This window comes from Odontesthes bonariensis, chromosome 1 (assembly GCF_027942865.1).
Source record: "Odontesthes bonariensis isolate fOdoBon6 chromosome 1, fOdoBon6.hap1, whole genome shotgun sequence".
NCBI lineage: Eukaryota > Metazoa > Chordata > Actinopteri > Atheriniformes > Atherinopsidae > Odontesthes > Odontesthes bonariensis.
This window is the reverse complement of record NC_134506.1, coordinates 18,323,804-18,338,727: the sequence shown is the minus strand read 5'-3', so window position 1 is coordinate 18,338,727 and position 14,924 is coordinate 18,323,804. Positions and strand designations below refer to the sequence as shown.

Genomic DNA, 14,924 nt, shown 5'->3' with positions numbered 1-14,924 from the left:
AAGAGTATCACCAAATCTGCCTTTTTTCACCTCAGAAACATCTCAAGACTCCGGCCCTCATTATCCGACTCAGTAACAGAGACCACTCATTTATCTCCTCCCGTCTGGACTACTGCAATGGTGTCCTGTCTGGGCTACCAAGTAAGGCCCTTGACAGGTTGCAGTATGTTCAAAACTCAGCTGCCAGGGTGCTAACTCACACCAAGCCCTGGCAGCACATCACCCCCATCCTAAAGCAACTTCACTGGCTCCCAGTCAAAGCACGCATCACCTATAAAATCCTTCTCTTGACCTACAAATCTCTCCACTCACTTGCACCTAAGTACATCTCTGATCTCCTCCACCCCTACTCCCAGTCACGGCTTCTGCGCTCCTCAGACAAGGACCTACTTTCCGTTCCTCGCACCAGACTGAAAACATGTGGAGATAGGGCCTTCTGTTCAACTGCCCCTACCCTATGGAACAATCTGCCACTTCACATCCGTTCTGCCCCCTCTCTACTACAGTTCAAAAAGAATCTAAAAACACATCTCTTCTCCATGTCCTACTCTTCTTAAACCCACCCCTCCGGCCCTACCCTTCCCCCCTTCTTTTCTTTTGTTAAGCGACCTTGGGTACCCTGAAAGGCGCCATATAAGTCCAAGTTATTATTATTATTTATTATTATAATGAGGTGAAGATTGTTGTTCATGGATCAACTTTCCACTTTGGATCCACATTTAAAACATAAAAATACATCATAAAAGCTTAAAAATATCAAAACTATTCCTATGATGTTTCCTGCTATTTAACACTAATACTTATTTAAAACCAAACTTGTACCTTTCTGGCACGTGGAAGTATCTCTTACAGGCCTTTTTCTCAACAATCTCCACCAACCTCCACTCCCTCATTGACTGTTACAGTGACTAAAAGCGCAGTTTATTTCATAATTCAGAACACATGGACACTAAACACACAGCGGAGTTGAGTCTTATGTATTTAGTTTGAGAGATAAATTCAACCCGTTCCAATAACTGAGCCCACTTTGTGTTTTTGTTATCTCACCACGTAGAAACTTGCTGTTCGACCCCTCCATTCTGCAGACGGGGGTGGGGTGGTGTAAACAGTGACTCCAGTGACTTCAGTGGAAGTGAAAGTGCAAACGAAAAACTGAAAAACATTCAATTACAATAAACAGTGCTGTATGTAGGCGGGATGTTGCATTAATCTAAAATATGAACAGTTTGTCTGTTTGTGAAGACACTGAACACTGACCTGTGGATCACGCAAGCATAAAAAAAAGCACCTAACTCAAGGGACAAATCAGTGTTGTGTCCTTAAAAAAGTTGGGGAAACTGGGCCAGCTGAGGACTAAAAGACTATCAATTGCAGATAACAATATCTGAAAGTGATGTCATTAAAAAATTAAAAAATTAAAAAAGATGCATGACTCAAGACTCAAGAAGCCATTCTTAAGGAGGGAAACAGGGAGAAAACGCTGAGGTATGCCAAATGACACAAGACACGGACTGAAAATCAGTACCAACAGGTCTTATGTGGTGATGAATCCTCCCCATTTTGCATATATTTCAGTAAATTACAGCACATCTTTCCCATTCCCTGGCAGTTGAATATCAGAGGTGGCTCACAAATATTTGCTCAGAGCCTTGATACTTTGAGAAGAATCTTGATATTTTGATGCTAAAAAAGCATTTCAAGCATTTTGAGTTGAACAACTTTACCTTCTGTTGGGTTGTTAAACATGTAATAACCAATATACTTTAGGCTGTGTAATTAATGATGTTCTATAATTAGTAGGTTGCAGATTAGCCACTAATATATGATTTATTCACAACCCAAAAATCCTAGCGTTTGCATGTTAAAAGTGAAACTATAAAATCTGCAAAGAAATATAAAAATAACTTGCATCCGGTCAAGTACTCCATTTCTGAGATTCTGTTTCACTTTTATTTCTGTTTTCAGCTTTACTTTCTTTCTTTCTTTTCTTTCTTTCTTACCACTGAAGTAATTACCATTTCCCTGAAAATATTAGGCTTGTTCATGCCAATTAATAACTTTTATAGAGACTATTGCCTGCATAAGCAGTACCGAAGGTTCAAATCAGGGTTAATTAATAAATATGAGATTGTTGCTTGTAATCATTCAGGTTGCATCATGATGAAAATCATAACAATTATGAAATCCTCAAGTAAACTTGAGTTAAAGTGCTCAGTTAGTTGCCAACACTAAAATAAAATAAAGTGAGAGCATACCATTGCGTGCCAGTTTTTCTCGTTTCCTGTGTGATGGGTGGACTCATTCACATACACACTACCACACACGCCAAACGTAGAGGAGGAGGAGGAGGAGGAGGAGGAGGGAGGGATGAAGGTGTCTGGAGGGCTGCATCATGACAAACTCCTGCCTGCACTTCTCAGAGTGAAGCAGCCGCAGCAGTAGTAGGTGTGTGCAGGCTTTCTCTGTAGGCTGCCCGGTACACATTAGAGGTCGAAACATTAGAAATAAAAGTACGTACATACCGCAATGGGGACGAACTGAGTCGTAGGGACATGAAACCTGCCGTGTAATTATTATTTTTTTTCTTTCTTACCGGTGTTTTGAACGGTGTGTGGGAGGAACGTTTGGCTGGCGACTCTCCGCGGCAGTGATTTCACATCAGAGACGTTAACGGCTAACGGTCGGAGCAGCTTACCTGAGTACCTGCAGTGTTTCGCACCGACATTAGCGCTGACGCTCGGAGACTGAGACGGGGCAGCGAGACCACAAAAACTGAGTAGGAGAAAGTTTCTCAAGCTTGGCGCCACCTTAGCGGTTAAACAATGCGGCTGACCCCGACAAAGTCGCTTTCATCGGCTGCCCTGCTAATCCTGCTGGCTGCCCGCTGGTCCGACAGCAGTAAGTAAACAGTTGCATGCTAGGTGGCTAGCTAGCTCGCTAAATCCCCCTTTACATTTGAATTGTGACTGGTGATGAATGTCTGACTCATTAGTGGCTTTAACTGTTAGCGGGGAATGTTTCGTAATATTTTCTTGGCCCAATAAAGTGTTTAAGACCTTAGTTGGTTAACAGTCTCATTTGCACCTCAGGGTAAATAAACTTTGCGTGCTCTCTTCTAGTTGTAATGTCACCTCAAGAGGCGAACCAGTTTCTGAGCAGACACAGGAGAGCAAATCAAGTTTTCGAGGAGACGAAGCAAGGACACTTGGAAAGGGAGTGTGTGGAGGAAAGGTGCACCAAAGAGGAGGCCAGAGAAGTGTTTGAAAACGACCCAGAGACGGTGAGAATGATAGTAAAAGAGCTGAATTTTCTTGTCGGTGAAAGCTGCAAACCAGACTCTCCCCCCTGAGGCACTGCAGTACCCCAAATTAGATAAAAACGCCATTACTGGTTCGATCATATTGTATACTGTAACTTTTGTATGTTCCCTTATTTACATTGTGTTCATATTAACTGCAGTTTGGTGACCATAAAGTGACACCAGACTAATGATTCATTGTCTGGGCTGCTGATGTTTGTGCTCTAATAAGTCCTCGGTGTTGATAACTGACAGCACGCATGTCAAGGCCCTGACATGTTTTTTATTTTGCTTTGTTTCTGTGACAGACGTTGAGTCAGTGTGATTAAGCTTAGGTTCAGGAATTCCAGTTTTTGTGACGAGACTTTTTATCTCTACGCTCTCCCTTCATACTTCTGTGCACACACACACTGTGTTTTGTGTTTGGCATGAGCTAAAATCTGCTTGGCTTAGGCTGTTTCCAAATATGAGAAACACCTGGATATTTTCTATCCATTTATTCTCTTGCCATCTGCTTTCATGTAAGGTGGCAAACTTGGCTTCTTTTTTTTCAGATCGCAAGCAAAATGGGTCAGAAACGTGTTGAACTTTTCGTCACTAATCTTGAGACACGCTCACACCTGTTATTTCTCCTTGGCATTTAGCCACACATAAGCTCAGTAGTGTGTGCATGGGAATATTTTCTGCAGATTAGTTTCTGTAAGCCTGTTGAATGTGTACTACATGTGGTAAATATACAAACAAGCTCCAGATATAAATAGCACAATGTGTCATAAGTGCTGGGACTTTGCTGAGGACTCAGATTTTGTTTTACCAAACAGCTGCACTGTGTGTTGCGTGTCTCAGTTAGAAATGTGAGGAAGAATGCGAGGAAGTATGTACTGACGGTGTTTACAGTCTTATTTGACAACTAGATTTTAGATTAATGATCTTGAACAACACAAAGAGGTAGTCTTTTGCGGCATTAAGCTGGTGATCCTTTGCCCTTTAACTAGCTCCCTCCAGCTAAGATCTGACGTAGTGAAAAGAGAGTGACCAAATGAGGTAATCGATGACTCAGAGATTATTTGTAAGATTAGCCAAGCAGAGGAACATGGGACCTGGGTTAGGATTGAGGGGAGGAGGATAAAAGCGACGGGGAAAGGGGAAGTCGGGTGACATTTGAAGCTGCGAGTTGCATATATCCTCCTGAGAATAGGGATAGCATGCAGTTTTCTAACCGTATCGTGACACAAAGCTGCAGTCTCATTCAGAGCTGCATTATTCATTCAGAGAGAGCCCATCTCTGACTTTGCATTTTGTTCTGCTGCAGTTTTTTTTGGCTCTGCTGAGAGAGTGAAAAGCCCAGTGGGTTTGCCTGGGTCATACTTGGCGTCACACGTGATCACACCAAGTTGGTGTGTCACACCAAATCTGGTCTGATTTGGCCTGCAATTCTTCAATGGGGACATGTGGCTGATGAGGAGGAGTCCCTACTGGTTATTCTTTAGAAACAGCCTTGATTGTTCTGGTACCACATACCTTCTTGACCAGATGCTCCTCAGCTTTGCAAACCACATCAAATGGTGGCTCCAAACGTTAACGTTCACGTGGAGGAGTGCTGCATGCAGGAGGAGTGAAGGATGCTACTGATATCAGGAATGCAGAGAATTCTCAAGAAGCCCCTGGCAAAGGGTTACACCCATTTCATAGAGCAGAGCAGATGACAGAGTAATCATTTTGTAATTTCTGCCTATATGTAACACTCAGACATAATGTGTGTTCATGAACTGCACATACTAATCAGGTATCAAATAAAACCAAATCCTTTTAAAATACCATGTATTAACGAAAAGCCCCCTTACTAGTTCTAAGTATTTAGTTTCTTGCCTTTTTTTTTTTCTTTAGATTTTTTTGATATGCCTTTGTGAATTTACCCTCTTTTTTTCAATTTCTCCTTGATTTAGGACTACTTCTATCCCAAGTATATGGGTAAGTGCTCATTCTGCCTAAACCCCTGCATCCCTTCTCACTTCAGTTGGCTTGAATGAGTAAATGTTTGTCATCGCTTCATTTTTTGGTATCATTCTTGTCTTTGTCTAGCCTGTGTGGAGAAGTTTGGAGATTCTGAAAAGAAAAAGCAAGATCTGGTTACGTGTGTCCATAGTAAGTTTTATCTCTCCTTTGGTTGGCGCATGCCTCAATCCTCTTTTTATTCTTTTTTTCTCAGACTGTCATTGCTCACCCCTCCTGTCTTTCTTTTCACTGTGCAAACAATACTACAGTCAGAAACAGGCATCCAGTTGTATTGCAGGGTTGTGCTGCACTGCAGTATCGTTGCTCTGCATCACCCTCAGGCGTAGGCTCTCTTGGTAGAAAATGAATAAGATGTGCATAAGTTCTTCGTGAAATCCAGGTCAGTCTCTGCAGCGCGACACACTTAATTGATTCTGTGACTTCTTAATGTAGTCTAAAGTGCGCTATATCTGCGTAAGCATTAACCAGGTTTTTATGAGTAACATTGCAGCACTTTGCTACAGTGATGCTGCACATTGGTGAATGAGTGACACACCCCTTCAGTCGTCACACACTCACTCTCTGGGTGGCTGCACCAGCTTCTTCGTGAGCTGGTTCAGTGGAGGAGTGACGTGAGAAAAAAACTCTGACGTGAGTGGAGCACGAAATATCTGCTGCATCAGGATACAGGAGACCTCGACCAACCCGGCTTCGCTGCTATTGGCTGAGGAGTGTCAGGGGTGGTGGGGGTGTGTTCCATGACTCAGCTGCAGCATAGTGGCACTTAAAGATACGGCAACACTTTTAACACCTAGCACCGCATCTCTCTGTCATCACTTCTCTCACTATCCTGCCCGTCTGTCTCTTGTTTCAGTGCATTCTGTTGCTGGGTGGTGTGCCGGCATCGAAGCAGATCATGACTTCCTCTTAACTCCATTCATGGAATGTTGCAGATACAGCATGCTGTTATGGAAAGGCATACTGAAAGCTGATTAACTGTTAACACAGAAGCTCTCATCGCTGTGTCTGTTTCCTTAGTCTGCAGTTTGCATTCTTTTAGTAATTGCTTTGCAGAGAAACTGATGAATATAGACATCTTGAATGAATTCCATCATTGAAGATTTCCCTTTTAAGTATGAATATCAGTTTTACTGTTCCCTGCACTTTCATCAATTTAATCGTGAATGATGTTTTTAAAAATGCAGATACTCTGATGACTCAATTAGAAATTGGCTGGCAGTGGACTCAAATATGTCATCCACAAATCTTTGTGCTGTTTTAACCAAGTTGGACACATCATGATCTCATAAAGAAGATTTCATCAAATGCTGCATGCTTTCAGGGCTGTAAATGTCAAAGGTTTATTTTGTCTGTCTGAATTATTGGGCTCAGATTTTGCTGTAGGCCATATATTTGTTTAACCGTTTGAAAGTCCTCCTCCATTTCTCAACTGACTGTCTGCATTCAGCATCTTTTGCTTTTCTTAATGAGTCAGGCTGTCATCCACGCATACGTTTTGAGCTCCAAAAGTACTACTAAAGATCTGGTGCTTGCTAACTTATACTGTTGACTCAGACTCATAAAGTTTATGTGACACTTCTAATTTAAATTTAAATTGTGCAATATCAGCTGATGAAAAATGGCATTAGTTGTAAGTTGTTCCTTTGTGTTTTCATATGGGAACAGATCCCTGTCTTGCTCCTCTCGTTTCCTTCAGGCACTGTCCTTTCCTGTCATTCACTGAACCTCGGCTAACATGCCCAGACTTGTCGAGCATTCAAACTCCACCACTCGGAAAAGGAAACCGTATGAAGAGAGAAAACATTTACACTCTTGCACAAGCTTGCAGAGAAAGAGAGGGCTTAAGTGAAAATATGTTACAGAAAGTTAAAGTAAATAGAGATAAAAAGACAGTTGGATATCTATTTGATCTTTTCTCTTGAGAGCTAAAGGACAGGTACTGTGGGAAGAACTGAAATGGGGCATCTCTGGAAGGACAGCTTTGCCAGCATAAGGCTATTTATACTGATCTCTTGATATGCAGAACATGAGCAATGCCCTTCGTCTGTCTGGTGTCGTATACAGTTACATGCATGCATCCAGTTAGTTATGACAAAATTTTCCAAATCGGTAATTAATAACTCTTTATTTCTGTCTGTCTTTGTTTCTCACTTGAAGATATTCCAGACCAATGCTCTCCTTCTCCCTGTAATGCCAAAGGAACAGTGCGCTGCGAGGACAAAAAGGGCGACTTCCTCTGTCACTGTTTTACAGGCTGGACAGGAGCCAGATGTGAGAAAGGTACCGTCATCATCATATGTTGGGACGATGTGTGCTAGACCTCAGCAGAGGTTGAATTTTTTGCAGCGTTAGACCAAGTTTCTGTGCATTGATTTCACCACTATGACCTTGGTTCTCACAGCTAACTCCATCCTGTCCACTGATGGAAAGGTCAGGCTTTCCATCACTGTCGTTTGTCAGTTGTGTTTCAGATGATACTATCATATATCTGGAATGTGGAAGTTATTTGACTTGTGGAATTTTTTTTCGAGGGTGTCTAGACTTGTTTCTTTCTTTTCTAACTGTTATTGATGGCGTTGATAATAATATCCATCTGCTGCTGCCACTGCTGTTAGTAACTATGTGTGAATGGTGTCAGGTCAGGTCAATATGAGCTGCACAAACGGGAATCGCAGTCACAGAGTGCACTACGGGAATACATCTGGGTATGAGGTCAAAGCTTGTTACTGTGTTTAGGCATGAGAGGAGGACTGCATCTCCCCTGAAAAAGAAAAGTGAGAGTTAGAAGGAAAATGTAACAAACGTGAAGTTAAGGAGCAGGAATTGGAAAGCACATATAAGTTACACTCACAACTTGAAGGAGAGGAACATTTCCACTGTGACTCATCCTGCCACCTTACTGTGAGAGGAAACTTGAACAGATTTACTTTGACTGGAGCTAAGCTTTTTCCACTTCATGACCACGCTCGTCTTTGTTAGTTATTTGAAAGGAGTTTTAGCTAGTAAAATTTCCCGGATATGTAAGTGGTTTTAATCCGCATCACCGTATATGTTCAGGCAAGAGCAGAATACAGAAATGTATTTTTTTTTTTTTAAAAAGAATCTCTTTGCAGATGTCGATGAGTGCAGCAAGAGAAACGGAGGGTGTGACCATGAGTGCAACAACACTATCGGTAGTTACCGCTGCTCCTGTCACCAAGGCTACATGCTGGCCGGACGCCACACGTGTGTTGGTAAGCTGCAAACTGCAGTTACATTTAATCTAACAACTGGAATCATGTTAAAATCCCTTTAAATCCAAAAATTCTAAAATGTGTTTAAGTGGTTTAAACCTTCGGGAACTGATGAGCAAAGATGCACTCAATCTCTCGCAGTTTCGTCCTTTGAGTTAAAGAGCCACTCCTATAGAAATATCCAGATTATTCAGATAAATACATTTTGTGTGTTTTAGATGTCGATGAGTGTGAAGACGCAACCGTTTGTGGGAGCGCACGATGTGAAAATAGGGAGGGAAGCTACGATTGCTTGTGCGACGTCGGCTATGTCTACGACAACGAAAGCAAAAGTTGCGTTGGTGAGTATTTGTAACCTACACAAAGGAATACAACCAAACACACGGTTTAATTAGAACCGACAGAGGAGCAGCCTCAGCAGGGATTAATGCAGCTGTGTTGTGGGGTCGAGAAAGGAATGCAAAGATATTTGGGGAAATTTTACACAAGTAGGTAACAGGTCATGAGGCACTATTGTCCTGTCAGCTCCCACGTCTTCAGAAAACGATTGTTTAAAGAGCAAATACACAGACTGAACCTGTAAGTACCCACTTCTCTGTAAGTGTTAATTAATCGAAATTTAGAACAACGGGTCACTTTATGCAAAGACATGCACCGTGTGTTTATAGCTCAGTGACTGGAATCAAGAGCACAAGATGTGCAAATCTGATCTCATGTATTTGTGTGACAAAAAAAAGTTTAGTCCCACGTTTCTCCTCCAGCAGTTATGCAGTAAAATGCATTAAGAACTGCTTAACATAACAAATGCTGTCTTGGCATGTGATAAGATAACACAATAAGATTAAATAAGCACAACATCAGATCATGGAAATATTGAAACAAAGCCATCAATCACTTTTGGGACCTCTTTCACTCCGTGGTGGGAACCAGACTTTTCATGAGCTCAGTGTCCCTCCTCAGAGAATTAATAGTTATTATGGCAAATCTCCTCATGGCCATGTAAGGTTATATATGGAGCAGGGAGGTACATCCCAGCCGACGTCAAAGACCACTTGACTCGAGTGTTGTTTGCATTCCTTGATATGTTGACAGCAAAGAAAATCAGATGTATCTTTTTTTGTGGTTGAACTGATGTTTTCTTTCTTTTTCTTTTTTTTTTTTTGAAATACTTGAAAGTTATGCTTTGATTGGTCCTCCTCTGAGGTGACTTTGACACCCCCTTGTCTGCTTCTCTGTAATCCTTAAACCATAAACACCGCTCTCTTTAATTCCTCCATCCTGCTGTCTCACTTGTCAGATGTGGATGAATGTGAGGCTGGTGTGTGTGCAGAAGAGTGTTTGAACACTCCGGGGAGTTTCCATTGCTTCTGTGATGGTCGCCGGGGCATGAAGCTGGGACAGGACATGAGGAGCTGTAAGGTGCAGTACATTAACTCTTAAATTCCTTAAACTCCTTAAATTATTAAATAGTAATCTCTGTTAAAAGAGCTGTGAACAGGACACAGAAAATGCATTTAAATACATTTCCCCATATGAAAAAGCTGACATGCTGAAATAAGTATGAAAAAAAAGTCGTTGCTGGTTTGCAGTTGTGCTTTTAAATTTTGTTTTGTAGCACTATAAAATGGGTATTAAACTGAATCTTAGAAGATATTAAAAATGTCTCCATGAGCCTTAAATGGATCTTAGTTAACTCTGCAGAAATCATGCAAGATTGAAGTTGCAGCGTGTGTACTTTTAAGATTCTGAGGTGACACCACGTGTTGTCTAACGGTTGTTGCTTCTTTATTTTATCCTCCAGCCCATAACTCCATGTATGTCACCATCCCTCAAGAGGAATCCCCGATCTCTTTACCTGGGCCGCATGTTCAGCGGCGTGCCAGTGGTGCGGCTGCGTTTTCGCCGCAGGGTTCACACTGGGTGAGAAAATCTTTCTTGTCTCTTTTTCTATGCTCATCAACATGCATCGCAATATTCTGACAATCCACCTCGTTGTAAATGAGACAGTATTTATATCAGGCTGTGTAGATGATTAATGACAGGATGTTCCTTTCACTTTCCCTTTAACGTGTCACAGAGCTTGTCCAACTAATGCGTTGAGCTCAGGTTACATCCCTCTGCGCCATGGCCATATGTGCGGCCATTCCTATCCTTCTAAAGAATTACTTTGGTTTTTCTTCTTTTTCCCCAGCCAACTTGTCATTCGCTTACTCTGTTGCTGAAGTTTTATAGTAAGTCAGCTTATGGAAGTCTTTTATGATCATGATATGTTACACTAGCAAAGTAAAGCAAACGATCCAGGATTCAGGGAATAGAAGACATCATCCCTTTCATAGTGAACGACAAACAAGACTATTGACACCTGAAACGTCCCTGTAAATGCATACGTTGTTGAAGGAAGTAGGGATTTAGATGTTGGTTACTTTGAACTCAAAACATGATGCTTAATGTTTTGTTTTTTTGTTATGGGTTTAAATGTAGAGGGGTATTACATGTAGCGATCCATTTATCAGCAGTCTCTCCCACTTACAGTTAACAAGTGAATCATTTTTATTTTTAGCTTTGGCCTCATTTTGTTGGGTTTTTTTACTGCTGCATTTGCATTAAAGTGATGCAGTATGACGACAGGTGTTGACTCTTGAAACACATTCTTCCACCCCATCCCTCCTCCTCTGTTTTTAGTTTTTCAGCAGAGTTTGACTTCCGCTCCTACGATCGCGAGGGCGTAATCTTCTTTGCGGGAGGGCACCTAAACAGCTCCTGGATCGTGCTGGCAATGCACCATGGGAAGCTGGAGCTACAACTTAAGTACAGCGCAGTCAGCAGAGTCACCAGCAGTGGACCCATCGTCAATGACGGCCAGTGGAGAAAGGTTGGAGGTTTCTCTCAAGAGTCCTCGTGAGCTGTTGTAATCTGTCTGCAGTCACTGACTGAAATCTTCTCGACTGTCGGTTGTTTGTCTCAGATCTCAGTGGAGGAGCAGGGCCGGAGTCTCGTAATTAAGATCAACAGGGAAGCTGTCATGAAGATTGCTGTGAACGGTGACCTGTTCACACTGAACAAAGGCATGCACGAGCTCAACCTCACTGTAGGAGGAGTCCCTTTCAGAGAGGATGGCCTCGTCAATAAGGTGTTTATTTGTATGTGCTTGTTTAATATTCTGGGTGCACACTAAAAGTAGATGTTCTGTAAACACGTCTCAACTATCATGACTCCCTCTATTATGTAGGTGAACCCACGTCTGGACGGCTGTATGAAGGATTGGCGCTGGCTGACTGGTGAAGATACATCAATACAAGAAACCATTCGATCCAACGACAACATGCAGTGTTTCAGCTCCGAGGTTCCTGGAGTATATTACCCGGGCACAGGCTTTGCTCTCTTCAACATCAGCTATGGTGAAGTGTGTGTGTGTGTGTGTGTGTGTGTGTGTGTGTGTGTGTGTGTGTGTGCGTGTGCGTGTGCGTGTTTGTGTTTGTGTGGGTGCGTTACGTTAAGCCTGGAGCCCGATTGCTCCATCCTACAGCAGTTAGTTAGTGTAAAATTTGTTGGGATGACTACAAGATGGCTTTCGTCATTATACATTCACTTTGTTGTCTTATACCCCGTCTTTGTTTGGAGATGGATCTCATGACCCGTTGTTCTCACTTCAGAATCGCAGAACCTGAGTGTTCAGCTGACGCTACGTCCAGTCTCTGCTATCGGAGTGCTGTTTGCGCTTGTTCACCAGGATAAAGTGCCTCTCTCCATCGCTCTGGCAGACTATCATCCCCTAACTGACGAGTGGCGAGATGTGAGTAGATCCCAGCTCGGTCTGTGCATGTGTCCAAAATCGAATAAAATGTTTGTTTTGTACATGAAGACTGACCCTCGGTTTGTTTTCAGTTTATTTTGGTTACTGTAGGTGGTGTCGTCATTGCTAGCTCTCCTGCGCCCTTGTGTGATGGTGAGAGTCACGATATCAAGGTGACAATCTCAGGAAACCAGACCGTCCTGCTGGTCGATGGGCAATCTGGACGAAGTGAAGACACAGAAGTTCCCACTGATGTCTTCTCTCATTCCAGCACCTTTATAGGAGGCCTGCCAGGTTAGTATGAACACTTTTATAGGGACGCTTTGCTAGATTTACGCCAGAAATTGCACTACATAGAGAGGCCAACACGATGTTCATCTAAAGTCAGTTCTTTCCCTAAAACATTACTTTGATTATCAAAATGTTTGCAATTAATATCACTGATTTCTTAACTACAACAGCAAAGCTCCAGTTTTGGTTTGACGAACAGTAAAAGTTATATTTAGATACACAGTTTCAGGCTAAGGTTATTTTCTGTGATAATGTCTTGTACAGTCGCAAAACAAAAGAACAATCAATGAACTTGTTGTAATGATATATTCTTGTCCATTATGAGCTGACAGGCAGGATCCTACAGTTTAAACGTTACAGTGATCTTTGTCCCTTGAAGTGTTCGTCAGACCTACGATTCCCAATGTTTACGGTTTACTGAGGGCCAGAGTCGGCACAGTGAGAAATACTATCTGCATGCTGATCGTTGGCTCACACTCTTCTTCTCTGCTGACTCACATGTTGTGATTTCTTCTCTCAGATGTCCCTGTGGTGTCCACACTCGTGTCAGCACCCTACAGCGGGTGTATGGAGGTCAGTGTAAATGGACAGTCTCTGGACCTGGACCGAGCCATCCACAAACACAACGACATCCACTCACACTCCTGCCCCCTGCTGGACTCTCATCAGGGACAAGTGGTCGAGTTTGCCAGAACCAATCCATAAGCAGCTCTTTGTGGGAATGGGGGATGATGTCCTCTAAATTTATAAAAGCTCCGATGAGTGGGGAGATGGTTTAGATTGTAATATAATTGAGAAATAAACAAATAAAGTGAAGCTGCTGAAGCCATAGCCCAGGAGCTCTCAGCTCACCTCCCCCTTTCCTTACACTGTGATGACAGTGCTGCCCTGGTGGCAATTGCACGATTTTCACGTTTTTTTTTTTCATTATTATGACTTGATGAGTCAGTTACTTAGCAAATAAGCAACAGATCCCTTCTACAAAGAACAAGAAAATACATGCTGCATAACTTTGCCTCAAAAACTGCCCCTATGTCACAGCCTTGTAAGCCCACAAGAACACACAGGGTCTTCTCCAGATCAGTGTTAAATGGTTAGTCTTGGGTCGGAGTACTACGCCTGGCATCATGTGTTTAAATACAAATTTAGCTGTAACTTTGTGAGCAGTGTGACTACTCTGTGATCACATTGCTTACATCCCGTCCACCTAACGTCCACATTCACAAAGCTTCAATTGTGCGACAAATTGAAGTAAATACAGGGACCAGATACCTTGTCATGAAATAGCTATCCGACTTAGAGAAGACGTGTCAACAGGTGCTCGGAGCCTCATGAGCGCTTGGTGCATGAAGAGTTGGAGACTGACGGTGGACTTTGCCCTTAAAATGCCAAATCCCCTCCTGTGCTACAGCATGGAGGCGAGGTATGAGGCACAACTTTGTGTTTTGTAAACAACCTTGCACATTGTTGCAGGCGTAAATGGACTGCTATGTAAAGCCATTTTCTTCGATTTCCTCTGGATTAGAGAAGCACTTCATTTCTGCCTGCAACCTTAAAAATCAACCATGTGCCTACAAGAGAACAACTAACCCAAAAATATCCACAGCTTCCCTCCAAAACTGGTGAACCATTTCGAAAAAGGTGCCGTACTGTAACAACCCAACAAACAAAAGCCATCATGCCTCCCCGTGAAGTGTTGTAATCATTGCAGTGAATACACTATGCATCTTCACCTGCACATTTTGGAGTATTCTAATCTGATTTAAACGGATTCTCAATCTTTAATCACGACTTCGTCACAAAGGCCCCATCTTTCCTTCAGTCTCACCCCGTCACCGTTAAAAACCTGCCATATACCAACCTTTAGGACAATAGATTAACCACAGACGCACAGGGAGACAGGAGGGGGCCCTCTCCAAGGGGGAGAGACAAAGCACTGCATTAATCACACAAGCTACTGAGAATAAGAAGAGCGCGCTGTAATATAGTGAGTATGTAAATAATGTGACTGTACAATGCTTTATAAAAGGACAAAAAGAAAACACTACCTTTTGTTCCCTGAGGTTTTGTGCACAGTTAAGATGATCCAGAGTTAAAAGGAAATACATCGGTCTCTCAACCTCTGCTTCTTCAGAAGGTTTCAGGGATAAATCAGTTCTTGTCTTCTTGAAACAGGGATCGAGAGACTGGAAAAGCAATAGCCAGGGATCCAAGTAGCATCAATCTTTAGGATATTATTTTAATTTATTGGTGCTGAGAAAATCAAAACGGTAAAAAAAACAAAACAACAAAG

At 42.4% G+C, this 14,924-nt stretch overlaps 1 protein-coding gene across 2 annotated transcripts; it reads left to right on the top strand.

Annotated features, from left to right (window-relative positions):
- Positions 1-2,385: 2,385 nt before the first annotated feature.
- gas6 (growth arrest-specific 6) lies at positions 2,386-14,916 on the top strand. 2 transcript variants are annotated; one of them, XM_075449568.1, is made up of 15 exons: positions 2,387-2,898; positions 3,120-3,280; positions 5,245-5,269; positions 5,381-5,443; positions 7,472-7,594; positions 8,428-8,547; positions 8,766-8,888; positions 9,845-9,966; positions 10,349-10,467; positions 11,230-11,419; positions 11,513-11,677; positions 11,777-11,945; positions 12,201-12,340; positions 12,433-12,634; positions 13,152-14,916. In XM_075449568.1, the coding sequence occupies exons 1-15, from the start codon at positions 2,823-2,825 to the stop codon at positions 13,334-13,336; spliced, it is 1,983 nt and encodes a 660-aa protein (XP_075305683.1). In that variant the 5' UTR covers positions 2,387-2,822; the 3' UTR covers positions 13,337-14,916. The 2 variants fall into 2 exon arrangements, with proteins under 2 accessions (XP_075305751.1, XP_075305683.1); XM_075449636.1 differs by lacking the exon at positions 5,381-5,443 and having other exon boundaries at positions 2,386-2,898.
- The last annotated feature ends 8 nt before the right edge of the window (positions 14,917-14,924 follow it).

Excerpts from the sequence above, each read along its gene's own strand:
- gas6 (XM_075449568.1), top strand. The coding sequence starts at position 2,823 with ATGCGGCTGACCCCGACAAAGTCGCTTTCATCGGCTGCCCTGCTAATC. Across the intron at positions 3,281-5,244 it reads TTGAAAACGACCCAGAGACG|GACTACTTCTATCCCAAGTA; the intron begins GTGAGAATGATA and ends TCCTTGATTTAG. Across the intron at positions 5,444-7,471 it reads TCTGGTTACGTGTGTCCATA|ATATTCCAGACCAATGCTCT; the intron begins GTAAGTTTTATC and ends TCTCACTTGAAG.